At 46.7% G+C, this 27,728-nt stretch overlaps 1 protein-coding gene across 4 annotated transcripts in view; it reads right to left on the reverse strand.

Moving 5' to 3' along the window:
- MOCOS (molybdenum cofactor sulfurase) overlaps positions 1–27,728 on the reverse strand; it is a 49,488-nt gene that overhangs the window by 13,926 nt on the left and 7,834 nt on the right. For all 4 annotated transcript variants that reach the window (XM_034995718.1, XM_034995717.1, XM_034995719.1 and 1 more), the window contains exons 3-11: positions 25,883–25,949; positions 24,107–24,748; positions 21,854–21,930; positions 19,289–19,488; positions 16,014–16,130; positions 14,734–15,192; positions 8,895–9,057; positions 3,678–3,756; positions 2,411–2,532 (exon numbers count right to left, since the gene is read on the reverse strand). In XM_034995718.1, the coding sequence (XP_034851609.1) occupies positions 2,411–2,532; positions 3,678–3,756; positions 8,895–9,057; positions 14,734–15,192; positions 16,014–16,130; positions 19,289–19,488; positions 21,854–21,930; positions 24,107–24,748; positions 25,883–25,949 (1,926 nt within the window). The remainder of the gene's footprint in view (positions 1–2,410; positions 2,533–3,677; positions 3,757–8,894; positions 9,058–14,733; positions 15,193–16,013; positions 16,131–19,288; positions 19,489–21,853; positions 21,931–24,106; positions 24,749–25,882; positions 25,950–27,728) is intronic.

The following is a 27,728-nucleotide window of genomic DNA, read 5'->3' on the forward strand; positions in this document are numbered from 1 at the left end:
TATATATATATATATATATATATATATATATATATATATATATATATTTTAATGAATACCCTTGAGAATCAAACCACTAAATATTGAGATTCCACTGGCCACTTTAGATGACAACCTAAAAATGTACAAGGAGGTAGTGTAACTCTAAAAAAGCTCCTCTCGGGTATACCAACCTAAAAATGTTCAAAGACCAGTGGCCTAGCCCATCAGAGACCTCTCTACCATAAATGGCACCTGTGCGGTTTAATATTCTCAAGCTGACACTCCCCGGCACTGTATCATGCAGGGGACAGACTTCCCCGGCACCTCCCTTTGCCTCACCCAAGTCCCCATCTCCCACTAGGACAGCCGCTGCCACCTCCAGCCTCGCCTCCTGCCCTGTACCCCCCACCTCCCTCTGTGATGCAGCCTCCACACCGCACCAAGAGTGTCTTTCTAACACATGTGGCATCACAAAACTCCTCAGCTTAGAGTTCTTCAGTGAGTGCCCCCAACCACACGATGGTACTCACTGCCTCTTCAGCCAAACATTCATCTCTTCTCCCCAGCTCTGCCCCAGGGCGCCCCTACCCACATTCAACCCTTCCTAAGCCCTGCTCTGGGCCCATGAAATGCCAAGCCCTGCCATTCTGCTCCCGACTAACCTTCCTGCCTCTCTCTGCCTAGAAAGCTCCTATCTTACGTTAAGATGCAGCTCTAAAATTACCTCCTCCCTGAAGCCCTCCGTGACTCACTCCAGGTGTAGAGGATGCCGCCCCCACACCCATGCCCTTTGCCCTTTATTGTGACCTTTATGTTGGTGTCAGTGCCTACTGATAAGCCATTGTCTCTAAACTTAGATCTCGAAGGACCACAACCATTGCTTCAAAATCTGAGCCAGCCTCCTGAAGACCCAGCTGAGCCCCAGGTAGACGGGAGGCGCTAGGAATGATCAGAGCTAATCCTATCAGCTCATTTCTATGGTGGCCCAGGTCTTGCGGAGCCCCACTCCTTGCATGTCCCTACTCATAGAATTGCCCATTTCTCTCTCCCCTTTCATCATGTCTCTAAGCTCACCTGTGCCCAAACTCCACCAGTTCATCTCCTCAATTAGCTGAGCACATATTTATTCCCCTTCTCCATCACATAGCAACTCAAATTATTGAACAGATTCTGACATGACCAACTGCCAACACTTCTAAAAGTGCAAGTAGATCATTACATCCTTTGAATCCTCTCTCTACTATACGTTTTCAGGGATTCATAGGTTCACCCGTGCAGGTGATCCCTCGATCCAGTCACTGGTCCCCATACTGTCAAAATGCTACTCCCAGATTTTTTTTTTTTTAAAGATTTTATTCATTTATCTGACAGAGAGAGACACAGCGAGAGAGGGAACACAAGCAGGGGGAGTGGGAGAGGGAGAAGCAGGCTTCCCGCTGAGCAGGGAGCCCGATGCGGGGCTCGATCCCAGCACCCTGGGATCATAACCTGAGCTGAAGGCAGACACTTAACAACTGACCCACCCAGGCGCCCTACTCTCGGATTTCTAAGCCAGTCTCTCTGGGAGCTAGTCCCTAAGCTAGGTCATCCCTACACAGACCAACAATGTGGCAATGACGCATTCATCCATTCATTCATCTAGTATTTATTGAGCAACTATTATGTGCCCAGTGCTGTTCTGAGCACGGGGGATGCAGCACTGAACAAAGCATACAAAAATCCCTGTCCCCTCAGAGCTTACAATCCATCACAATCCCATAAACAGAATAACTGAGTAAAATGCATGGCCTCTCAGATGGGAAAAGTACCACACAGAAGAATAAAACAGGGACTGAACTGAAGAGGTTCTGCTTCTAAGGAGAGCCGTCAAGCAAGGCTTCCCTGAGAGGGTGACGCGTGAGCAGACACCCGAAACTGATCTCTTCTTCCCATGTGGTACTGCTAACTTTCAGGTACTTTCTTCTCTGCTGTCTCACTTCAGCTAACAATAGCTCTGGCAGGAAAAACTCTGAGCACTTTTACAAGTCGAAGGAGTTGAGGTCTACACCAGCCGAGGCACCACGAGGCTCAAGGTCTGCCAAGCTCCCACAGCCATGTGGCAGAGCCGAGACTGGAACCTGGGTTGTCTTGTTCCCGCATACAATCTGAGGACATGGCAAGTTACTGCTGTTTTTATGTAACCCAGTGAAACTGTGCTCTGAAACAGGGAGGACTGAGACCGAGTGCTTGTCCGAGGCGGGGCGACTGGCTGGAAGCCCACCTCCACCTCCTCGGCGTCATTCTGGAGACCACACGTGGGTCCTGCAGACCACCCTGCTTTCTGCGCATGAGCAAGTCGCCCTGTAAATCCATTCGATGGGCTGATTTGGGTGTACGCCAGGGTAAACCCAAGTTCCTGTCCCCTAAGAACCAACCCCAAATGTGATACCTTTGCCCCGTCTCTTTGCACTTCTTTGAAAGTCTGAACTTTGTTTTATCAGTTGACATGGACGGCCAAAAAACCTTGACAACCAGCTCGAAATTTTTTCTCCACAACTATAAGTATTGACCCTGAGGGAGAGAAAAAAAGGAGGGGAGTGAATGTTATTTAGTATTCCATTAAATAATAATCTAAATAGCAAAAAAGTTAGATTGCAAAATAATACAATGCAATAAATATAATGTAATATGATATTGCGTCCCAGGGAGAGAAGCCTACAGTGAAAACGTGCTCAGGAAGCTGCGGGGAGATGGCCAATGCAGGGGAGACCTGAGGGCTGGGGCTTGTGCAAAGCTTTCGGATCAGATAGAAAGCTTTGGAAGTTCATCTTGAAAATCCTTGTTTATATTATTTTTTGCCCCTAATACCACAGAGCTTAGAATGTGAGAGCTTCCAGAGCGGCACTTTGCTTTAAGAAGCCCTTGAACCCAGACTTATGTTCAGGATTTTTACTATGGGCCTGACTAATATTTTCCCTCATGGCCAGACCACATGGAATAATGGGTTTGGTTTGTGAAAAGAACGCTATGCCTTCAAGTTACCAATAGAAGTACATTTATTGATCCAGCTCTTTTTTAACTCTGCAATCTTAGGGACTTTTTAAATATAATTTAAAGCATTTAAATTTTTAAAAAATTGTTCTAAAATCTACATATCACCAGAATTTATAATGCAAAATTGCTAATAACCTATATTGGGATTACAAGATAGAATGGAAAACCTGTCATATCCTTAATTTTTACTGGATCAAATAACTGCCTATCTGTGTCTGGAAAGGGAAGTGTAGAATGAAACCTCATTTAGTTGCACTTTCTCTCCAATGCTTTGAGAGACTGAATGGAAGTCCATTCTCATCAATCGGAGCACTTATGGTTCTGAGCAGAAGATGCCTAACTACCTCTTTATGAGCCAGAAAATAGCATTTCTCTCAAATGCAGCTAAATGAAATGTAGAACCAGGAATGAGCCTCATAAAAAAACAGCAGGTATCCCTAAATGGCTACATTTCTCTCTATGCTGGCATCCTGAGGAAGGAGCATGTTTGGTAGGTTTGAAGAACAGCGAGGGGCAGTGTGACCAGAGTGGAGTTCATGAGGGGTAAAGAGCAGCTGACTAGATGGGGGGTGCAGCGGAGGACCCATCTACAGGGCATTGCTCTCTTCCCCCTCTGTGCCACCTGCAGACGGACCTGAGATTTTCACCTGCTGCAGTCTCACCTGTCCGCACAGACCTTGCTTTGGCAAATCTGAGCCTGTTCACCATCTTCCTCAAGAGGCACCTCTATAGGCTCCATCCCTAATGAACAAAGGTTAGAGACAGATTTATCATCAGGCAAAAAGAACAACTATTTAAATGAAAGTCCATTATCATGAAATATACAAGAATTGTAATGACCCCGGAAATTGGTTGGATCAAATAATTGGCCAGATCTTCGAAATCTCTTTATAACACAGAGATTCTCTTTTGCATGCTCATGACCACCAACAGTATGAACATCAAAGAGCCTTCTCAAAGAAGGCTGCACTTGAGCAGTCACACCCCCAGTAGCTGGGACACTATAAATCCCTAAAAAGATTTCTCTACCTCTGAACAACTCCACATCCCAAGGTCATTGTTTTCTAAGCTACCTTAAGTCCTTTAGAAATAGGCAGGCATGAAGGCTCATTCTGTAAAAATATCTCTGTAGAGTGTTAATTCTCAACAGCCCCTGGGAGGCAGCATCAAATTGGGCTCCGGTGCTTATCATCATTATCTAGATAGATAGACAGATTGATTGACAGATAGACAGGAATAAAACTGTTACTATGTCAGTGGGGTTGGGAAACTTTTTTTTCTTTAACTGTTATGCGTATCATTAGTATGAAGGAGTATACAGCATATGTATGTAAGTTTAAAGAAGAATAATAGTTAATGCGCATGGACCCATTACCCAGCTAAAGTGCTATTAATTCTTTAAATAAAATCAGAGTGAAATAACGTGGATGAAACAAGAGGAAACTGATCCAATGCCGTGAAGGAGTGAAAGACCTTTGGTAAAGGCTGGAACTGCTGAGGCGGTCTGCTACTCTGCAGTCCTTGTCCTCTATGAGTCCTTAAGAGTCCAGGGAAAGGCATGAAGCCAAGACACCTGAGTTGACTGTGTGGTGGCCCCTACTCTGTGGACACGAGAAGCAGGAGATCCTCCTGTGTGACCCAACCTGTCCCTCAGGCAAGCGCATGTCCTGCACACCTGCATTCCTGCCCATCCCAGTCCTTCTTCATCACACAGAGCATAACAAAATGGGCATATCACCAGCTTTGGATCATGCCTGCTGCTTACACCCTGCCCATCACCACGGGGCTTTCACCACGACAAAGACAGAGATGCAACAATTTGAGTACTAAGTATTTCATGAACTGTGTTCCCTGCTCCTCTGCACCTTACACATGCACAGCCAGTTCCATACTCTTGCCCCTGTGTGGGGAAAGCCAGAAGAACTAATCCAGAATGTTCCCGAAGTTTGGAGAAGGAATGTGCTGTGCTGAGTGATCATAGACTGCCCTGTCAAAAGGGTGTGCACGGGGCGCCTGGGTGGCTCAGTCGTTAAGCGTCTGCCTTCGGCTCAGGTCATGATCCAGGGTCCTGGGATCGAGCCCCGCATCGGGCTCCCTGCTCAGTGGAGAGCCTGCTTCTCCCTCTCCCACTCCCCCTGTTTGTGTTCCCTCTCTCGTTGTCTTTCTCTGTCAAATAAATTTTTTTAAAAAAAGGGTGTGCATGGAAGAACAGCACAGTGCCAGGTATGCACCCACAGGGGAGAGCAGTAAAATGAGCTTGGAACACTGGTTATGAGGAAGTAACCAGAGCAGAGAGGACAGCATGTGGACAAGGGCACTCCCTGGGCAGCCAGTGGGGGGCCTGTACTCAGCCTCTTTCTCTCCGTACACAAGGCTCTAAATAAATCACTCAGGATCTTTGGTCTTCAGTGGCCTTCTGAAGGTCGTTGCAGGCCTCTGGTTAAGGCAACAAAATCTGGGATCCATGCATGAATTGAACTCAAGGGCTCCCAACAAAGTTCATGGGAAGTGAGTTCTTTCCATATGTACTAAGCCCTGTGCTCAGCTCAGAGATACAGAGAAATAAAAGAGCCTGACCTCTGGACTCAAGATGCCTAAAACCTTTGGGAGTGACAAGTCACATGCATGAGACCATTATAATGTCTTGTTTTATTGTTTCTTATTCAATTTGTATTGTCATGCATTGCCAAAGGATGCCCTTACCCCACCCCCGCAAGTGGGCAGAATATCTGATCCATGGTGGGAGGGGACATCACACCACCTCACAAAATGCTGCTAATTTGGAGCGGAAGTTATTAGATATTTGTTTTCTTTCTCTCTCCCATTCTTTACATTCTGAGATAAACCCTACATAATCATGATACATATTTTTATGCTTCAGAGACTAGAAAGAAAGAGAAGCAATCTACTCAATTCTTTTTGTATGTTAATATCCTGGATACCTGAACTTAAATAAGAAAAGCACAGAAAAAGAAGGTGATGTATCAGTCTCACTAATATATAGGTACAAAAATACTAAACAAAATATTAGCGAACCAAATCCATCAATGTATCAAAAAGTCATTGCCAAGTACTGTTTCCCCCCAAAGTCCAAGGACAATTTAGTACTAAACAATTTACTACTATAAGACATCACACTAACAGACTATAGGAAAAAAATATGATAACCAAGAGATGCATAAAAAGCATTCAATAAGCATTGACTATTAGTCATCATTTGACTAAATAAGAAAAGAACTATTTCAGCTTGGTAAAACAAATCTATCAAAAACCTACAGTAAGCATCATTCTTATTTTTGAAACTTTAAAAGCATTCTATTCAGATCAGTAATAAAGAAGGATATCTTCCATCACTGCTTCACCATTATACAAGCAGGCTAAGACAATGCAGTAAGATAAGAAAAAGAAAGAAGAGTAATAAAAATCGGAAAGAAAGAAATGAAGCTATTATTAGAAGATGATATGCCTATTCACACAGAATATGTGAGAAAATCTTCAGATCAACTAATAAAACTAACAGGAATTCAGAAAAAGTACAGGGGAAAACATTAATATACAAAAATCAATAGCATTTCTATGTTCATTAATAACCAATTAAAATATTTAATAGAAAAAAGATAGTATTGGGGTGCCTGGGTGGCTCAGTAGGTTAAGCGTCTGCCTTCAGCTCATCCTGGGATGGAGCCCCGTGTCAGGCTCCCTGCTCAGTGGGGAGCCTGCTTCTTCCTCTCTCCCCTGCTCATGCTCTTTCGCTCTCTCTCTCTCAAAAAAAAACAAATAAAATCTTTAAAAAAGAAAAAAGATAGTATTAAAAATATTCCAATAAACTATTACATAGTGGGGCACCTGGGCAGTTCAATCGGTAAAGTGTCTGACTCTTGATTTTGGCTCAGATCATGATCTCAGAGTTGTGAAATTGAGCCCCGCATCAGGCTCCGCACTGCTCTCTCTCTCCCTCTCAAAAATAAATTCATTCATTAATTTAAAAAAACTATTACATAGAAAAAAAATGTAAAAGTTTCTGGAAAATATTAAAATTTGGAGCAACTGAAGAAGTCTTAAATGAGAGAGACACTATTATAAATAAAAGACTCAACGTATGACATAAATTCTTTTGAAATTAATATATGATATTACAATCAAAATATGATTACAAACATATGACTACAAAATATGTGATTTTACAATCAAAATTCCAACAGGACACACCAATAAAAATACACAGATTGGGGCGCCTGGGTGGTTCAGTCGGTTGGGCGACTGCCTTCGGCTCAGGTCATGATCCTGGAGTCCTGGGATCGAGTCCCGCATTGGGCTCCCTGCTCGGCGGGCAGTCTGCTTCTCCCTCTGACCCTCCCCCTCTCATGTACTCGCTCTCTCTCATTCTCTCTCTCAAATAAATAAATAAAATCTTAAAAAAAAAATACACAGATTGTCAAAGTGGATAAAAAAGCACGCGCCAACTCTATGCTGGATACAGGAAACTCACTTTAAATATTGTGATACAGGCAGACAGATTAAAAGTAAAATGGAGCCATCAAGAAGGTAAAAAGACAACCTACACAATGAGAGAAAATATTTGAAAATCATCGATCTGAAATGGGACTTGTATATAGAATACAGAAAGGACTCTTACAACTCAATAATTCAAAAATAAATAAGCAAAGACTTTGAATAGATATTTTTCTGCAGAAGATATACAGATGACCAATAAACCCAAGAAAAGATAGTCAACATCATTAGTCATTAAGGAAATGCGAATCAAAGCTGCAGAGGTACTACTACACAGCCACTACGATGACTACTGAAAAACAGCAACAAAATAACAGGTGTTGAGGACGCGGAGAAGTGAGAACCGCCGTGCATTGCTGGTGGGAATGTAAAATGGTGTGGCAGCCACCTTGGAAATGCTGAACATACAGTTCCAACATGACCCAGCAATTCTACTCCTAGGGTACATACCTAAGAGAATGGAAAACATATGGCCCCATAAAACTTGTACACAAAAACTTGTACTTGTGCACAAATGTTCACAGCAGCATGATTTCTAATAGCCAAAAAGTGGAAACAATCTAAATATCCATCAACTACTAAATAGATTTTTCAAAATGATATATCCATGCAATGGAATATTATTCAACACTATAGATGACCCTTGAAAACATGGTGCTAAGCGAAAGAAGCCAGTCACATACCGTGTGATTCCATTTACACAAAACATCCAGAATAGGCAAATCCATAGAAACAGAAATTTGATTAGTGGTTGCCGGGGGTCAGGGATGAGGCTGGCGATGGGGAGTGACTACTAATGGCTACGAAGTTTCTCTTTTATGGAGATGAAAATGTTCTGAAGCTGATAGTGGTGATGGTTGCACAACCTCGTGAACATACAAAAACACTACTGACCTGTGCACTTCCCACTAGCCACATTTCGTGTGCTCAGTAGCCACATGTAACCAGTGGCTACCAATGTGGACAATATAGACATTACACATTTCCATCAACACATAAAGTTCCATTGGACAGAGCTCATCTATACTTTCATATATGTTAGATAGTTCATAACAAAAAGTCAACAAGGAAGAATTAAAGCTTGAGTATGTATTATGACAAGTGACTGAAATAAAGGGAATGTAAGTGAAAAGACATAATTTTAAATTTTATACTTATTTTCTGAGTGATTTGTCAGATCTTTACCTCGCTCCTGAGATTTCTCAAAACACAAGGAGCAAGAACTTTGTGTGGTCTCTTAGACAACATTGGACTTACTTTAGGATTATTTTAATATTTGGTAGAGGAAAACCTATTATTTTACCTTCACAGGAGTATAAAAGCTACTCTTGACAGTTGATTTGTGAAAATGAACCCAGTTTTCACACCTTTGGCTTTGATGACCATGATCTTCTGCTGCAGGTCAATGAAGGGCTTGATCAGGCAGAGCCGGGGCTCCTGCTTCTGACTCAGACACACACCATTGTGGTTCACAACCATCCAGCTCCGGTCATACAGCAGCCCTTGCTTTCCTAGGGGCCACTTGGTCACCTAAACAAAAAGGTAAGTGTGTTTTAGGACAGAGCTTCTCAAAAATGGTCTCCACATTATTGCACTGTGGCTGCACAAATACAGACAGACTTAATGAATGCAGCACACACTCTTGAAGGAGGAAATGAAGAAGAACAGAAAGTAAAGCCGAGTAGACAATGCAAAGGAGACCATGTGAGCGCTAGATTCTTTCCATTCACCCTCCAGAGCCACTTCCTACCCTTCTCCTCTTCAACCTGTCTTTTAAGGGGGTAATGTGTGTGCATGGAGCAACACTCAGAGAAAACAAGAGTGTGCATGGAAAGTAAGTCTCCACTCCACCCCACCTCGAAGCTCCCCTCCCCACAGACTTCCATCACTCTCACTTTTTCTCTATCCTTCCACAGCTGTGAATGCTGCATAGGCCTACCCCCTTACTATAGACATATTTCTCGCACAAACTATGGCTATCCTGGCCTGGTCACTGGAGAAATGGCTGATTCTAGGGCTGGGTCAGGAGCATCTGGCAGTGGTAGAAAAGTAAGGAAATACTCAAAAAACAAAATGATGGGAGTATGTCAAAGGGAGGCAGGAGTCAGCTGAAAGCATGCCTACTGGCCAAAACTGGAACAATTTGAGCAAAAATAAGAATGATGTAGTACCGTATTATAACCCAACATATAAAATACATATTCAGGAGTCAATACTGAAATAAATACCTGATTGAATAAATAACAAATAAATGCCCAAATATATAAATAAGAAAAGTTAAACCTCCCATACAGAAGAACCTCAAATAATTGATGTAGATGCTCCCCCTCAAGAAAGAGGAGTATAACTCCCCACCCTTTACATGTAGGCTATACTTATTCACTTGCTTCCAAAGAGTTCAGTACAGAAAGGGGGTGGAGGAGAAACTTTATAGTGAAGAAACCTGATAAACACTCTCTCAATCAGAGATCAGAGTTAATTAACATCAATAGTGAGAAGTCACGTTGACAGTATGTACTATGATATGATATGATATGATATGATATGAAATAATACAATATGATATATGATATGATGAGAATAGTACTTTGCCTCTGTGGTCCTCCTCCCAAAAAAAAAACCCGTAACCCCATGAGAAAGACATCAGACAAACCCAAATTGAGGGACATGCTAAAAAATACCTGACCAGTACTCCTCAAACTGTCAAGGTCATCAAGAACAAAGAAAGTCTGAGAAACCGGTACAGCCCACAGAAGCCTAAGGAGACATGACCGCTAAATACAATATGACATCTGGGATGAGATCCTAGAACAGAAAAAGGGCATTAGAGAAAAACTAATGACATTTCAATGCCAGGTCTTCACAGGACTTTTGTCCACAGCTTCGTTGCTAACAGCACTGCAGGCAACAGCCCATGTCCAGTAGCCCCATCAGTGACGGCTCTTCTGGAACCAGCTCTCCACTGAAGAAAAGCATAGGCAAAGGCGAAAAAAATACTTTTGAAGTAGTTAAGAGACAATCATTCTCGAACTGTGAAGGAATCCATTTCACCCAATTGTTTTCCTCTGAGCACTCAATTCAGCTACCCAAAAGAACCTGAAAACTTCAATAGTGGGTGATGAAGAGTGGGAAGCAATTTTTAATGAAGGGGCATTTTGGGGTGGGTCTTCCAGGGAGGGACCTCAGGGAAGACTGAGGCACCACGGAAAGTAAAGGAGAGGAGTTACAGGGCACAGGGGGAGGGCACAGAACTCAAGGAGGAAGAAAGTCAAGGTAAGCTTCACCTCAAGCAGGGCGGGCCCTGTATTCAGGAAGTGGAAATGTCATGTAATGGGGGGTGCGGGCACTGTGGAGACTGACAGACCTGGGTTTAAATCCCACCTCAACCGTTATTAGCTTTGAACAACTTCCTAACCTTCCTGAGTCTTGGCTTTGTCACATGTAGGATGGACATTATTATCATTTCTTATAGTATCGGCTAAAAGCTAAAATGAAATATAAAATATAAAGCAACTAAAATATATCAGATGATCCATAGGTGTTAATCTCTTTACCTCTCCCTTCACTTTTTCTCATGTATCCAATAGTCTCCCCACAGACTATAGCTGCTTCTGTTGGTCCAACACTCAAGCTCTGCAATATTATGGTCTAGAAGCCTTCACGGGTAAGCCCAGAAACCACCATCATTATTTCTTATTTATCTATTATTAAATATTATTTCTATAGGAAAGCCCAGAAACCACCATCATTATTTCTATAGGAAAATATGTTTTGAATTACAAATAACTTCTTAGAAGACAATGTGTTACTGGGAGACGATCTTCAGGTCTCTTGTTTCTGTGTGTCTGTTGTCACGAGCAGAAGTACTAACTGCCCTTTCGTTCCAGACTACCTTTCTGAGTATGTTTGTATATTGAATACAAGTAAATACAAGCCTCTGGGTAGGAGAACAGGTTTGCTCACAGTCCACTATTATAATGTCTTCCTCTGAGCAACGGCTAGACATGTTTGCTCACATCCTATTATGAGTACGGTTCCCTGAGGGAGGGGTTCCTCAGCCATGTGCACACCATCCGCCTGGGCCCCTCTGTAACCCCTCTTGGGACTTGGGGGGCACAGGGAAGCAACACAAACATGAAGCTCATGCTGCCTACTGTTCTGTGAGTAATAAAGCCCTTTGTCTCTGACCCAGGAGTCTTGTGTTTTCTGCCAGCATCGAGAACACTGTGGCAGGCTAGCTGGTTAGCTTACAAGGAGGGCAAACCTCAGACTCTTCACAGTTCTTCACCTATTTGTGGAAATAGGTCTATAATTTTCTTTTATTTTGCTGTCTAAAAATGTAATGTGCTGGCTTCCCCTTTTCTCCTTTCTTCTTCCTGAGGGAGGGAGGGAACTGGCATGTGTGGAGCTGAGCCTTCAGCTGCTGCAGCGGGGGTTTGGTTACAGAAGGAGGAGTTGAGCAAATAAGTATCTGGTGAAAGTATAGAAGCCAGGTTTCTGACAGGAGTTACAAGTATGGAGAGGGGTATAGATAGAATAAACAATGTGGTATTGGATTGGAAGTGGAGGTGTTAGTGGGAAATTGGGAGCATGGCTAGCTGGTAGAGATAGATGATAGATTGATAGTTAATAGATAGATAGATATAAAAATACAGATATGTATATGCACACATGTATGCAGAGTATCCCAAAAGTCTTAACACGTACATATATGTGGTGGACAGAATAATGGTCCTCCTAAACATGTCCACATCCTAATCCCTGGAGTTAGGCAAAAGGGACTTGTAGGTGCGATTAAAGTTGAGGACCCTACAATGGGGAGATCTTCCCGGGTTATCCAGGTGGGCCCAATCTAATCAGATGAGTCCTGTTAAAAGTTTATGATAATCTGTCACAACAGCAAATATTTTTAAGCTCTGTACACTCAGAGGGCATAGGAGCAAGGTCAAGGATCAGACTTGGCAACCAAGTATTAGTTTCTCAATGTCATTCTCTGATGTAAGAAGTGAAGTGCTTTTGATGAAATGACCCATTCCATTTCTCAGGCAGGGGACATATAGAATGAGCCTAGAACACATTATTGCACCAGAAAGTAAGGAAATGCTCAAGGAATAACAGGGACATATCAAAAGGACACAGGATCTAACTTGAAGGAGCTCCCAGTGGCCAAGTGTGCAGCAATTTAAGCATCAAAATAAATACTGATAAAGATGGGTTGCAACCTTTTGAGCAAAATCAGCATCCATGAGTCCATGAAGATACAAAAAGAGAGAGAAGAATTAATGACTAAATAAACATGGAAGAAGGAAAGCTCTATCCTACAATAGAATAGCAACTAATAAATCTAAAAAGAATGATGGAATTTCTTAAATTACCATTTTGCAATCATCATTCCAATCATTGATTTAGGCAAAAGTCATCAATAGATGCTAAATCTAGTGAATAAAAGTTTGACAAGGAATAGGATATTTACATATCCTCAAAATATCTCTCCACAAAATACTGAGCCCCATCTTAAGCAAATGATGATCGTTAATGTCACCAGCATTGGGACAAATGAACAGTGTGTGTCTCCTTCTGGGATGCACTGAGAAAGCATAGTACCACTCTTAAGGCATTCCTGCCAAAACTACAGAAATCATAAGGAAACCTCAGATAATACCCTCACTTTGGGGGTTAGGAGGTCTTTGGAAGGTGAGTAGATCATGAGGGTGGAGCTGTCATGAATGTGATTAAAGATCTTAGAAAAGAGGCCCCAGAGAACTCCCTCACCCCTTTGCTGGGTGAGGACACAGCGAGAAGACACTGTCTGAACCAGGAAGTGAACCCTCACTGGACATCGAATCTGCCAGCACCTTGATCTTGGACTTGCAGCCTCCAGAACCATGAGAAATAAATTTTTGTTGTTTATAAGCCACACAGTTGATGGCACTTTGCTATGGCAGCCGGAATGGACTAAGACATCCAACTGCCAAAATTCTATCTTCATGTCTTCGTGGGCCCTTATCACCAGTGTGATTCTATTCACTTGGGTGGTGCTTGGTCTTGTGTCTGTCCCTTCTGAGATACTGCACTCTCTAAGGGAAGGAACATTTTCCATTTTGCTCATCAATGTATACCAGGTGTTGGCCCAAGGCCTGGTAGATAGCAGGTCCTTGGTATGCAGTTTTTGAATGAGAAGATGGATAGAAGACCTTTAGCAAACCTTACTGAGTCTCAGTGTCCTCATCTATAAAATGGGATGCTAATTCCTCCCTGAGGTATCTGTGCTATGTGGCTATCCTATGGAACATGACCAGTCTGTGAAAAATACGAGTCCTGACACACACGGGAAACATGGACTTCTCACTTTCCTCCATTAGGAAGTGAAAGTGAACTTGCTTGTTACGGTCTCAGCCTGGAGGACAGGCTCCCATAGGACCACCCTGAAAGGCAGGCCACAAACAGCCCTGACCATGGTATGTCTGACCAGGAACCAAAGAGCCTGTTATTCCAGAGGCTCAGGAGTCTGGGACCTTTGCCTGGGACTTGGGACACACACAGGTCATAGAATGATAGCTTCAGTTTGGCCACTGCAGGGGTGTCAGGGCTGGCTGGCCAGCCAAGGCGGGCACCCCAGCCTCCCAGCTCAGGTAACCACCAGGCCGGCACATTTCAAGACATAACACAGTTCATATCCACAGGGAGGGCTGAGCAGAACAAGTCACATAAAAGCATTGACCCAAGGAGTCAGCAGACCCAGATTCAAATCTTTCCTCTCTCATCAATTACTGGGCAAAGTGCTTAACCTCAATAGCCCTCAGGCTATCTATAAAATGGGGATGATACTCCCATGCACCTCATATTGTTGTTTTAAAGACGGACTGAAACAAAGCATATAAAATGCTTCAGCAGGGAACCAGCACATGCATTCAGTGAAAATTATATCTATAATTATTAAGAGTAAGTAGGTGTTCACCATTCAGAACCAGGATCATTTCCGGCATACCTCCAAGCGGAGCCACGTTCAAAAGTCAGCCCAAACCAAGAAAGGCAGAATGAGAACGACCCTTCATATGTCACAACACTCCGAATATGATTTTGATTTTCTGCATGCTTTGCTTTACCTTCTGTCCTTTTTTCTTCACTTTATCAAAAAAAAGTCATGAAGTAAACAACAACAACAACAACAAAAAGCAGTCTGTGTGCCGCCTTTAAAACCCTTACCTCAAATGCAGCACAGGATTTGATCGGGTAGAGGTAAAGGTTGGTGATGACATGTGGCCCAAGGCCCCCATCCAGGACTCCTACAGCTTTCTCTGAAGGGGTCTGCTGGGTCCCGGTGGCCATCAGTGGAGGTGAGTGCGAACCACCTGCATCCACAGTGCTCGGCAAGTCGTTGCAAACCCTAGAGGCTGTGGGGGCCTCTTCCTGAGGTGAGGAACTACATCCGTCCGTGGTGGCCGGCACGGCGTCCTGAGCCTCGCTCTCTGATGGGGCTCCAGCCTCCCCAGCGGTGGTCTGAGGGAGGGGCTGTCCATCAGACCTGTGCAGTTGCATTGCTATGATGAACCTGAGAAAAGCCTGGGCATCCTCAAGTGTAGACATATATCCAAAGGAAATCCTCACAGACCCTGTAGGCTGCCCCTCTATGAGGTCCACATTGTCTCCACAGACATGACCGGCCTAGAATAAAAGGGAAATAAGTCAGCCAGAGGGACTCATTCCACATGGATAAACTGGAAATCGTTTTGGAGAAGAAACTTAACCCAGGACAAGAAACCGCAACAGTAACAGGCACTGTGTGCCTGAGCCATGCTCTCCTAAGCATGAGGACTCCCTTGTGAATCTCGCTTTGCTCAGGTGTAAATTGGGCTCAATACCAATCTCAATGGATCATTAAAAAGTTTAGAAGAAATACTGCACGGGAGGTATTTACCCAGAGCCACACACCATGCCAACCCACAGACACGTCAAAAGACAGACCAAAGTTTCAGGAGCGTGATGGGTCAGCTTCTTGGTCTCCCCTGGGCTGAGGCAGGAGAAACACCTGCTGGTCGCTCCCTTGAGCCTCTCTCAGAACCAAAGGGAGGACTGCATCCCTGAGAGCTGCCCTTTGACAAGGCAAGACAGAGATGCTCCCTCTGTGAACGACCAGCCAAGGCCACTACAAAAGCCAAAGCAGGCTGGGTGCTCCTGCTGGGAGGTGGGGAAAGAGAGGCGAGGGGTCCCCCATCCTCTCCAAGCGGGGCCGCCCGGTATCGGTCGCTGCTCAGGGCACCTACCTGCCCCAGTGCTGGACCCAGGCCAGTCACCTAAAGAGTTGGGGTCACAACACTCCGCAGGATCAAATATTCTATCTAAAGCTGCATTTGTTTCTGTAGCAGGCCTTCCTCTTTTTAAGTAAAATCCAGTTCATGGTTGGTTGGGATCTCTGACCCCAGACACGAGACCAGCCTCCAGGGTGGTTGGAGAGGCCACCATGGGAAATGACCAGCATTACCAACCTGAAGATGCTTCTTGACCATCTCGTCGCTTATCCCCAGGTGCCTCTGGCAGGCCCCCGTGTTGCAGAAGCAGCCAGTTCGCAAGTGGATGTTGTAAAGACTGGCCATTTTATCCACCTGTGGGTTCAATATGACATGAAACCGGTGTTAAAGGATGTCACCACATGGTCAGCATGTGCTTCAAGCAGCTGCAACAGCTATTGCTGTTGCCTCCCACAGTGGTGAGACCAGGATGGTCTTCATGTTAGCTGCCTCCCCTGGGCTGTCAGAGTGAGAAGAAGCCATTCTCTGGGTTGAACTGAGGGGCCTCAGGAAAGCAACTCTGCTCCTTCAGCCTGGGCAAATAGTTCAGTGACGTGGAGACCTGCTAATGAAATTCAGGCATTCTCCGGTGCTCAGAGCTGAGACCTGGCAGCATCACCGGGTCAGGCCAACCCCATCTCCAGAGTCAGGTGGCCTCCTTTCAACGGGTAGCTGCTCAGGAGGCTCCCTCACTGCCCCACCGCAACCCCTGCCAACTGGAAACTGAAGTCTCCTGTGCCCACCCCCACACTCCACATTCACAGTGTGTTACCACTGCTGCGAGACAAGCCACCAAACCTGGTGGAACAAAATAATAACCATTTTTTTGTGCTCACAGCTACAGTAGGTCAGGAATTTGGAAAGAGCGCAGAGGAGATGCTTGACTCTTTTCCATGATTTCCCGAGTCTCAGCAGGGAAGACGCCAAGGCTGGGAGTGACGTGGTGTCTGGGAGTTGGAATCATCTGGAGACTCACTTACGCGCGCGCGCGTGTGTGTGTGTGTGTCTGGCCTCCCAGCCAGGAGGGCTCAAAACAGGACTGCCACCAGAGGGCCTGTGCTTGGCCTCTCCACATGGCTGGCTTCCTCAGAGTATGGCAGCCTCAGTGTAGACCTTCTTACGTGGTAACTTGGGGCCCAGAAGTGGACGTCCCAAGGAATAATGCTGATGTGGCTGCCACGCAGCGTCCCTTCTGTGGCATTCTCCTGGTTATGAGCGAGTCACAAACCCACCAAGATTCAAGAAGAGAGAAGGCCCCCACCTACAAGAGGCTGTTTGGGCCACACCTAACCCTTCCTCCTAATTTCCCATCATGAGGCGGTACCCCCTCACCTTGGGCCCCGTGGGATCCCAGCCCGTGCCTGACCAGGTGAAGGATTTGGTTTCAGCAGCAGGATGAGCACAACATCCAGGGACATCGAGAAAGCAGCCTGACCAGAGTGCAGCATGGGAGCCTCCCCACCCAGGTGCCTTCATGCTCAGCGTTTACTGAGCACTTGCTTCCTACTGGGCCCCGTGCTCGGCATTCAATAGCATATCTCATTCAGTCCTCAGAGCAACACTATCGGCAGGGTACTTTGTCATCCCCATTTCATGGACACTTGGAGTGTTTACACTAACTTGCCCAAGCTCACAGAGCCAACAAAAGGCAGTCAGAATCTGAGCCCACATGCTTAACCACTGAGTAGAGTGACTTCCACGGAGGGAAGAATGGAATTAGGAGGCATGATATCAAAAACTAGAACCCCAAAGCTTCTTATGGAAAGCTAACTTTGAAAAGAATCACAGATTCTTTTGAAATCTCCTGAAAAGAGAGCCCAACCCAGCCATGAAACCATCTGATCTTTCTGAAGGCCACCAATATCCCTGTGGAATTCCCACACAGGGAAGGAGCCTGGGGAAACCAGGCTGGAGTTCCAGGCCTCAGCCATGGAATCCCCTGGTCCCTCACGTGACCAGCCACTTCTACAGACACATAGACGGAGAAACTTGTCCTGGGTCCAGCCTTGTGGAATAAGAGACCTAGTGAAGTCAGCAGGACACCTAGACAGGTGTCTCCCCCTGCCCCCACCGCAGGGCTCTTCTCCTTTTCGAGGTTTCTCTGGCCAAATGAGGCATTCCCTCCCTGCTCTGCCTGACACAGCATACTTCACCGTCACCTGTCTGTCCTCCTCCATACCACGCAGGAAATACAAACTTATTTAGGTCCAAGAATGAGACTTACTTTACCAGTCACCCAGAATAATGTATTTAAGAAGGCAAAACGTTTCCTCCTGATGCATTTTCCACCATCCTCCAAAAGCATTTAAAATCGCATGCTTCCTTGTGGCATTGGCCAGCCAGTGACTTACTGAGCGGGGGTCTGCACAGTAAACCTACCCAAGAGACAACCTGTGGTTGTAAAATGTCCCCTCCCAGATACCAGTAAGAATCGACATGTCCCCAGAAGCATAGTTCTCAACTTTGTTCCTCAGATAGTTTATAGCTATTGAGAAGAGGGGGTGGATATGCTTCCTTGAGAAATGGATTTTGTTTGAGAAATTCTGCATTTAACAAAGGTGAATGGGGATTATGGCTTTCAAGAGAAGATGAGCACTTTCTTGCAAACTTATCTGACCATTGAAACTGCTCCTCACAGAGCTGCTCTAGGAACCCATGCTCTGGGACGGGCCTCGGGCTCCCCATCCCAGCTAGCCTGTGACACCCCATCTGGTGACCATCTACCACCATGTCTGAGTGCTTGCTATGACTCTGGACATTTTAATGGACTGAACAGTGACCAGCTTACTCAGCTATGGCAAGGACCCCAGCAGTTCCCAACCTCCACTATTTGCCCTGTTTTCATGGGAAAATAGACGCAAGGGGCACTTTTGCACAAACTATTTTATAACCAAACTACTAAATCCTTTGAACTCATAATATGCATGAACTATGGCAGAAATAAGGGCTTTTGTGATACTTGTCATTAAGAAGGAGTTCTGAATTCCAAGCCACATGCAAATACATGGTGGTAACAGGCCCACGTTTTGTGTGATGCCGTGATCCGGTCACTGGGGCCGTCATGCTGAATAGACATGAAACGACCTGAGAAGTACTATTCTGTCTTACACTGCTTTTCTGTCTACACTCTTTTAGGGTGCCTTCCCTTGCTGGCAAGCTGTCAGCTGTCCCCTTCCACTGCGATCAACATTCTGCGTCCCTCTCCTTGCACTCAAAATTGACAATTTCTGGCTGAAAAAGGAGGGCTGGTAAACTAAACAGCCACGCCAGTTAGAATGGCGTGGAAACGAGAGTACGGAGCCTCTAAGAAAGGGCCGGGGTCCCTGCACCCACGCCTGGGCTGCCCTTCACACACAGCTGCCCCAAGCACCCCGGGACCCACACCGCACGTTTCAGGGCTCCAGAAGGCGGCAGAGTGCCAGAGGACTGCGTTTCTGCTGTGAATGAGGGTGCGAGGTGGCGAGGAGACCCACCTGGGAATAACCAATGATGTTCCCACTGGGGTCGAGCACGTTAAAATTGATGACCGGACCCTGGACCTCCGGGCTGCTGAATTCAGAGTCGCTGTAAATCCGCACCACAGGGGCTCCACTGGGGTACCGGAGGGCAGACAGGGCAGCGTAGGTGTATTGAGCCAAGGTGAAGGTATGCTGCTTTATATTCTCCATTCCGCCTCAAAAACGATAGTGAAACGTCAGAGAGAAACATGAACTTCACCTGTAATTCACTCACTCGCTTTATTTATTTATTTATTTGAGAGCGAGAGAGCACAAGTAGGGGGAGACGCAGAGGGAGAGGGAGAAGCAGACTCCCTGCTAAGCAGGGAGCCTGACGTGGGGCTCGATCCCACGACCCTGAGATCATGACCTGAGCCGAAGGCAAGATGCTTCACCGACTGAGCCACCCAGGCGCCCCTCACTCATTTTTAAGAAAAACAAGATCATTCTAACCACCAAGCTGGAGCTCAGGTTAATGGTTGTAAATACTGGTAGATAGTGCGTGGTACTGTCCGTGTGGTTAATGTGTAGATGTGGGGCCCTGACCAACACCTCACTGTTGCTGTTCTGTGGAATCGTCAAAGGAATTCTTGTCATCGTTCGCTTTTCTTTTTTTAATTTAGACCCTTGGGTTACAGATGGCAAAAATGCACAATTTTATCTTTATTTGTATTTTTTTAATTTTTTAAAATTTATTTTTAAGTAATCTCTACACCCAATGCGGGGCTCGAACTCATAACCCCAAGATCCAGAGTCTCACACTCCACCAACTGACCCAGCCAGGTCACAATTTTATCTTTAAATGTATCTTTTTTTTTGCTGTTTCTTTCAATGTTTAAATCATTTTAACACTCTTCAAATCAATTAAGGATACGTGTTACAACATGGATGAACCTTGAAAACATTATGTGAAATAAGCCAGACACAAAAGGACAAATACTGTGTCTTCTATAAATGCCTAGAATAGGCAAATTCGTAGAGACAGAAAAGAGAAAGGAGATTACTTGGGCTGGGGGAAGGGGCAAAGGGGAGTTACTGTCGAATAGGTACAGTTTCAGTTTGGGATGATGCAGAAGTCCTAGAGATGGTCAGTGCTGGATGGCTGCATAACAAGGTAAACGTACTTAATGCCACTGAAACGTACGCTTAAATTGGCTAAAAGGGTGCATTTTATGTTACAGATAGTTCACATTTTTTTCCAAAGGAGCAAATAAGTAGGAATAATCAGGGTTTGCTTTATTGGGGAACTGATATGGTCAGTCTGCTTTCAGTTCAGAGGTGCCACGGTCCCCATCAGACCTGTAGCTTGCGGTGTGGGTATCTATTAATATCTTCCCTTGGAAAAGTGCTCATCGCTCAGTGCTTGTCTTTATTATCTCCTCTTGTCCTGGATGATGTCCACTCACCTCCCTGTATTACCATCAGGGCTACCCACCCTTCCCCTCCCAAGAATCCTTTCTGCCTCCAGTATCAGGGTCAGGTTGAGAACTTGAAGGGTCTCATTATTGTGACCAGAGAGAGAGAAAGGAAGGACTACCTAATCATTAAGCCACATCCCTGGTTCACCACAACTCCATTTCCATATGGATGGTACAAACAGTACCACCCAGTTCTAGAAGCTCACCCTCTGGAGGAGTGCCCAGGATAACAACAGGATGGTGGCTGCCTGGCTCATGAGTCAGAGGCTCTTCTAGTCGTGTATACCTTTGTGTCAAGCTCCACATGATGGGAAGTGACATCTGTTGGCGTGTCAGCCTACAGTGAATGTCTCCCCCCTGCCTACACACCCCACTTACCAGGAAAGAAAACATGCATTATTGCAAAGGTCAACAGGAGAGACAGTGGTTGGGACTCAGGGTTAGGCTTTTATTTTTTAAGATTTTATTTATTTATTTGACAGAGAGAGAGACAAGTGAGAGAGGGAACCCAAGCAGGGGGAGTGGGAGAGGGAGAAGCAGGCTTCCTGCAGAGCAGGGAGCCCGATGCGGGGCTCGATCCCAGGACCCCGGGATCATGACCTGAGCCGAAGGCAGAGGCTTCACCGACTGAGCCCCCCCAGGCGCGCCAGGGTTAGGCATTGTTATGGTCTAGGCTGAAATCCTTGCCCTCTCAATTACTAGGTCCCTGACCCTGGGGAAGGCATTTAACCTCTCTGAGTATTAGCTCCTCATGGGCAAAGTGGGCTCAACGTACAGCTCCCCCGTGTGACAGAAGGGAGGACCCAGCAAGGGAACGGCAGAATGAGGTCTCCGGATCTGTAACCATTCCCAGTCCAGGGACTATGAAGCTACTCATCTCCAATTTATAATATCTCTTACTCATTAAAATGTTCTTTTAACTGGCAAAACAACAACAACAACAACAAAGGCACCTCAGTCTCTTGCTCTTGCCTCAGAAATCATTCTGAAGTTCTTGAGAATAAGCTTCAGCTTCATCCAGGGTTCAGCAGCCAAGTGCCAGCCACTCACACAGACCCACGTCCTTACCTAAACCGTGCCCATTCCGGGAGCAAATCTGACATGGAGGGAAGGGTCCACTGACCTGTGAGGCGCTCTAGTGCATCAAATCCATGTTTTAGTGCTATTACATCAAGGAACGAGATGGTGCCATCTTCAAACCTGTAACAGTGTTGAGGGAAACAAGGTCAAGCTGTGGCCAACTTCTCTGTGTGCGTTCTGTGGAGTGTAACAAGGTTCTGATTTTAGGCTTAGCCATAATCTCTGAATACCTTCTTTCTGCTGCCTAATAGACCACTGCTCGTTCTCCCTGTCAGGACAGAGGGCTTCGCACACCAAGACCCATGGGGCCACCTCTGGCCCTGACTTGCTCGGCAGCTTTCTTGGGAGAGGATGGCCACAGGGGTAAAGGGAGCTAAAGACAGTCACCACCTTGAGAAATGCTATCCTGCCCCCATGAAGATTTTGACAAAACCTCAAGTGCTTCGGGCTCTTGAAATGCTGCCCTTGACCCCAAGAGAACACCACTGACAGGGCATCAGTTAAGCATGATCAATGTACTCCATGTCAGTGATCCCAAACTCTATGGAACCACACATCATCTTGGAAACACTATCGTTCCAAACTCTATGGAACCCAAATATCATCTTTTAAACAGCTGAGTTCACAGTTTCAGAGGGAAATGGCATCCCAGGGAGAGATTGCAGCAAACACCCTGAGGAGGCCGAGGCAGGCACACTTCCCGAACGGTAAGAACATCAGTGCGGCCGGGAGTGAGTGTGCATGAGCTGGGGGTGAGTTGGGAATGAGCTGGCAAGGTGGAGAGTGGTAGGAGATAAAGTCAGAGAACATCTACCTTGGGGAGATACCTTGTGTCTGAAGAGCTCTGAGCAGAGAGCAGGGACAGGATGGGACCCAGGCTTTGTCAAGCAGAGTCAGTCTTCAGACTACTGCAGGAGAGGGGGGAAGCTCAGAAACAGGAGGTTTCAGGGAGCATGGGGATGAAGGATGGTGACAAACGGCAGCCTCTGTGGGCCAGGCTGTGAGTTATCAAAGCAAGTTGAAGCTTTCAGTGGAAATATTATGCTTCATATTTTAATATGAAGCTTTAAGAATTAAAAGAGGGGCGCCTGGATGGCTCAGGTCATGATCTCAGTGTCCTCGGATCGAGCCCCTCATCAGGCTCCCTGCTCAACAGGAAGTCTGCTTCTCCCTCCCCTCTGCTGTTACCCACCCCCGTACCCCGCCCCGCTTGTGCTGTCTCTCTCTCTCTGTCAAATAAATAAATAAAATCATAAAAAAATAAAAATAAAGAAGATTCTGTTTCTTTAAAAAAGAAAGAAAGAAAAACATGAGGTGCAGAGACCAAGTCACATGTCCATGTCCCCACAGCTAGTGTGCGGTAAAGCCAGGACTCCCCCGCCAGCAACCCAGCCCTGGGGCCTACACACTTGACCACTGACTGACTCTACTGCTGGGGACACGGCCCTATCTGCAGAACCCTGAGTCTGCCCCCGGATCTGGGGGGGATCTGACCCGCCTTCCCATCCAGGCCCGGGCCTTCTGACGCACCAGCAGGGTGACTAGCTCCCTGGCCCAATCCCATGGTGTTCCCCGATGTTGGCCCCGGCAGAACCCTCGGTCAGCTGTTGTTTTCACCCTCTCCCGCCTTCGACCTTATGGGCCCAGCCATCACCCCCTGGGAGAGCTCCTGGCTCCCCACGCCACCTGCCCTGCAGCCTGAGGAAGAAACAGAAACCCACAAACCCACCTATGCCATTTGCCGGCCAGTAGCTGCCTGCCCTCAAAGTCGCTTTGTCACTCACAGGGCTCACACACGCGGCTGTTAACAGTGCCCCACACATCTGGTGGCTTCTGAATTAACGGAATCTTCTTGCCCACCAGCTGCCGGGCTGAGCGGATTCCGCAGCTGAATCACCAGCTGGGCCGTCCGTTCGCTAACTTGTTCCAAATGATGCCATCTTCTAAAGGACTGCTTGAATAAACTGCTGCACCTGTTGTCTGTGCTCTGGGAAAAGGCCTGGTGGCCCACCCTCCTTCCTCTCCTGAGAGCCCTTCACCTCTCCTGCCTGCAGCCCTCATCCTCTCGTAGCTGTGGAGAAGCCCACAAATGGGGGCCCAGTTCACTGAGCCGCCTAGGGCACGCCCCAGCCAGCCTCCGCCTCCCAGATCTGAGCCCGGCCGCCAGCCTCCATCCCTGCCTCCGACTCCAAGCCCCCTGACCCCAGTGGCCAGTCTGGTCCCTTGCACACCCTGTGGGTGACGTAGGCCAGCCCCCTTGCTGAACTCCAGCCCACCACTGCCACAGTGAGGTTACCTTTCAGCCACTGAGCGTCTCGGGATATAGAAGTCTTCTCCTGCAAGGTACGCCGCGGCTGTGCCCCCTCCAAAGTAGGTTTTCCTCAGCAGAGGAGCCACACGATTATTCACCAGCAGAGCGCCCAGGCCGGTAGGGAATCCAAAGATCTTATAGAAGGAGAGGGGGACAAAGTCGGCCTGGTGAACCGACAGGTCCAAAGGGGAGGTGCTCACGTAGGAGGCTGCATCGAGCAGCACGAACCACTTCCCAGGCACGCTCACAGGGCACCTCCGCCCGGCCTTGACCTCTCGTATCCAGGACAGGGGGTATCTGGTTCCGGAAAAGTTACTCTGCGCGGGGTAACAAAACAGATGCGGAAGCTGGCAGTCGGGGTCACGGGCGGCCGCACCCTGTGTCTCTGCCGACCACATGTCCTCTGGCCTGACCGGGACGGAGGTGACGTTCATGGCCATGGTGACCTTCCTCATGCCCACCACGGAGGTGTGGCTGTCGGTGAGGTAACAGAAGCAGCTCCCACTGCTCTCCGGGCCCGGGGACACCCACGGGAAGGCCTCTGCCACCAGCTTAAGAGCAGCCGTGCTCCCTGCCGTGAAAATCACGCTGTAGTCCTCCGGGGAGGTGTGGAAGTGCGCCAGAATCCTGGAAGAAGCACAGCGTCATGCCAACTCCGTGGTCTCCCTGGGTTCACATGCTCGGAGGCAGCTGTATCTCTACTACATAGGACCTCTCTCTCTGCCTTTGTATTTAGGAAAAAACCCAGATCAGCTTTGCCACAATGGCCAAGTGAGGGCAGGTGCAGAGCAAGCTGCACGAGGAAATGACAAACAGGTTCTAATTGGCAAAAGCAGCTTCACCTCCCATGTCCCCACCCTCAATAGAGAAGATAAAAATCCACAGGGCACCTGGGTGGCCCAGTCGGTCGAGCCTCCGAGCCTCCGACTCTTGATTTCTGCTCAGGTCATGATCTCAGGGTCGTGAGATCGAGCCCAGCGTCGGGCTCCATGCTCAGCGGGGAGTGTGTTTGGGATTCTCTCTCTCCCTCTTCCCCTCCTGCCCCGTGCTCTCGCACTCTGTCTCTCCCTTTCTCAGATAAATAAATCTTTTAAAAAAAAAGATAAACATCCACAACAACCTTTCTTAATCCTAGAAAACACCCTCTCCTTGGTCTGCTCTCTGGCTCTATCACAGCAAGGCTTATGTCACCAACTTGTTTCATGGTGCCTTTAATATTGGCAGCCCAGCATCCCTTGCAAATTGGAAATAACTTGAAATTATATCAACTCAAGTAACTTTAAGCACCACTTGGAAATTACTTACTAAAAACCGATTATTACATGTGGAAAAATATAAAGAGCTGTTTCAGGTGCACATATTAGTAAAAAGGTTGGGGAGGGAGGATGAACGGTGCCTAATGAAACATGAGAAGAAAGCCCAAAGGAAACGTTTTTCCTCTCTCTGAAAATGAGACTTAGGAAACTGGGTCCCTCCTGGTCACTCTGGCCCCCAGGCACTCTGGCGTCAGCCCCAAGCCCCATACAACAGCTGTGCACGCCTCTGGGCCACCCGCCGGTGCTTCAGGGCTGCCCTGCTCCTACCTACTCACTCTCACCTGCCCGCCCTCTGGCCCTGATGGCTGTCACTGGGCACGTGACCATTTAGCTGAACGTGATCATCCTCAAACCAACTCAGAACCTTTGTGGGATGCGGCGGGTGGCAGGAAAGAAGCCCATCGTCCCAGGAGCGCCCACGCAGACTGGTACCTGTGGCACTCACCTGTAGCGCATGTGCTCCACGGTTTCGTGGGTGAGCCCGCTGCTGATGCTCTGGCTGTGAGGATTACCTGGCAGGTTGCAGAGACAAAGCCATCAAGTCACGACTTCGGTTTCTGCTCCTGTGTTCCTCTGAAACCCTCTCCTCCAGTTTCTCAAACAGTTAAGCACACAACTACTATATGACCCAACAATACCACTCCTATATCCTAAAGGGAAGTGAAAACACATGTCCACACAAAGATTCATGCACAGAAGTGTTCGTAGGCAGGTTTATTGGTAAAGCCAAATTCTGGGAACAACATGAATATCCATCAGCTGGCGAACAGAGAGACAAGACGCCATATACCCACACAATGGGAAAATATTCACAACAGAAAAGAACAATCTACTGGCTATGTCATGAATGACCCGCAAAAACATGCTAAGAGGTCACATATTGTATGATTCCATTTATATGAAATGTCCAGTAAAGGCAATGGTATAGAAAGGGATTCAGAAAGTAGTGGATTAGTGGTTGCCTGGGACTGAGGGGGCAACAGGGATTAACTATAAATAGGCTTCAGAGATCTTATTGGGGGAATGAAAATGTTCTAAATGATTTATAGTGATAGCAGCACCACTTGGTAAAGTTACCAAAATCACTAAATTGTACATTTGAAATAGATGAATTTTATGATTTGTAAAATATAACTCAATTTTTCTAAACAATTTTTAAAAAAAAATAAACCATTCCCCGTAGAATGAGGTAGGATCCAGGAAGAACATTCTGGAGCTCTAAGTCGGCTCACAGGCAACCAGGCCAATGTAAGAACCTTTTCTGCAAGTTCCCTGACAGGGGATTCTGATAATTCCAGGGAACCAAGTACACAACCTCAGGAGGCTGCCCTCTCCCCTAACCACGAGACAGAGCCATACGAACGCCACTTAATCTAAATCCCCATCTGTTGCCCTGTGTTCACACCCCTGCAACTGGCATCATTCCTGCAGAAACACACCTAATTCCTCCAAAATGTGAAGGGGGCCATCACATCTCTCCTTAGCTAATGTCTCTCCTCTTCCACTTGTCAATTTCTAGTTTTTCTCCCCTCCTTGGATCCCCCCTGAGTGTGTCCCATAGTATCATTACCTCCCTCAAAACACGGCCCCCAGACGGGGACACAGACCTCTCAAGGGGCGAGACGCGCAGGGATCAGGCACAAGTATTTCTCGGGAGCAGGACCACAGGCGCGGGACCAGAGGTGCACGTTAACACAGTAGTGACCTTTTTTGTTTTAGGGTCTGTTCGTTTCTTTTCTCATACCATGCCATCGGGTCACACTGGATTTCTAGCCACTGAAGCTACCAATGTTCCTTTTCCATATGCACTAGTAACCAGCGGGACTTGGTACTTACCCTTACTGACTCTCAATGCCCTGGTTTTTAGCTCCACAACATTAGCACCACCTACAGTCTAGATGCTGTCACCTCTCAGAGTTCCCACAGTTATGACTCTTGAAAGGTTCAAGACTTGCAGATCTCTTTGCAAATCACGGACTAAGATCAAAATAAAGTCCCTCACTGGCATCTCCGCTAGAAACTATTCCCCAGATTTAAAGATCTGCTGGCTGCCCAGGATCTTAGTGTGGCGCGACAGAATTGTCATGAACTGAGGGGGTCTGGTGCCGGCTAAGGGCTGGTGCTCTGGAGCCCAATGCGTGGAGATCCAGTTCCCCCAGCTTGGGTGCTTCCTGAGTGCGTGGCCGTGGGTTAGCCACCTACTCTGTCTGGGGCCCAGTTTCCTCACCTGCAAAACAGGACAGAACCTCTACCTTAGCCTGTCTGATAAGCTAAGTTTGCGGGGGAGGACG

This window comes from Mirounga leonina, unplaced genomic scaffold (genome assembly GCF_011800145.1).
Source record: "Mirounga leonina isolate KUSES-001 unplaced genomic scaffold, KU_Mleo_1.0 Mir_93, whole genome shotgun sequence".
Taxonomy (NCBI): domain Eukaryota; kingdom Metazoa; phylum Chordata; class Mammalia; order Carnivora; family Phocidae; genus Mirounga; species Mirounga leonina.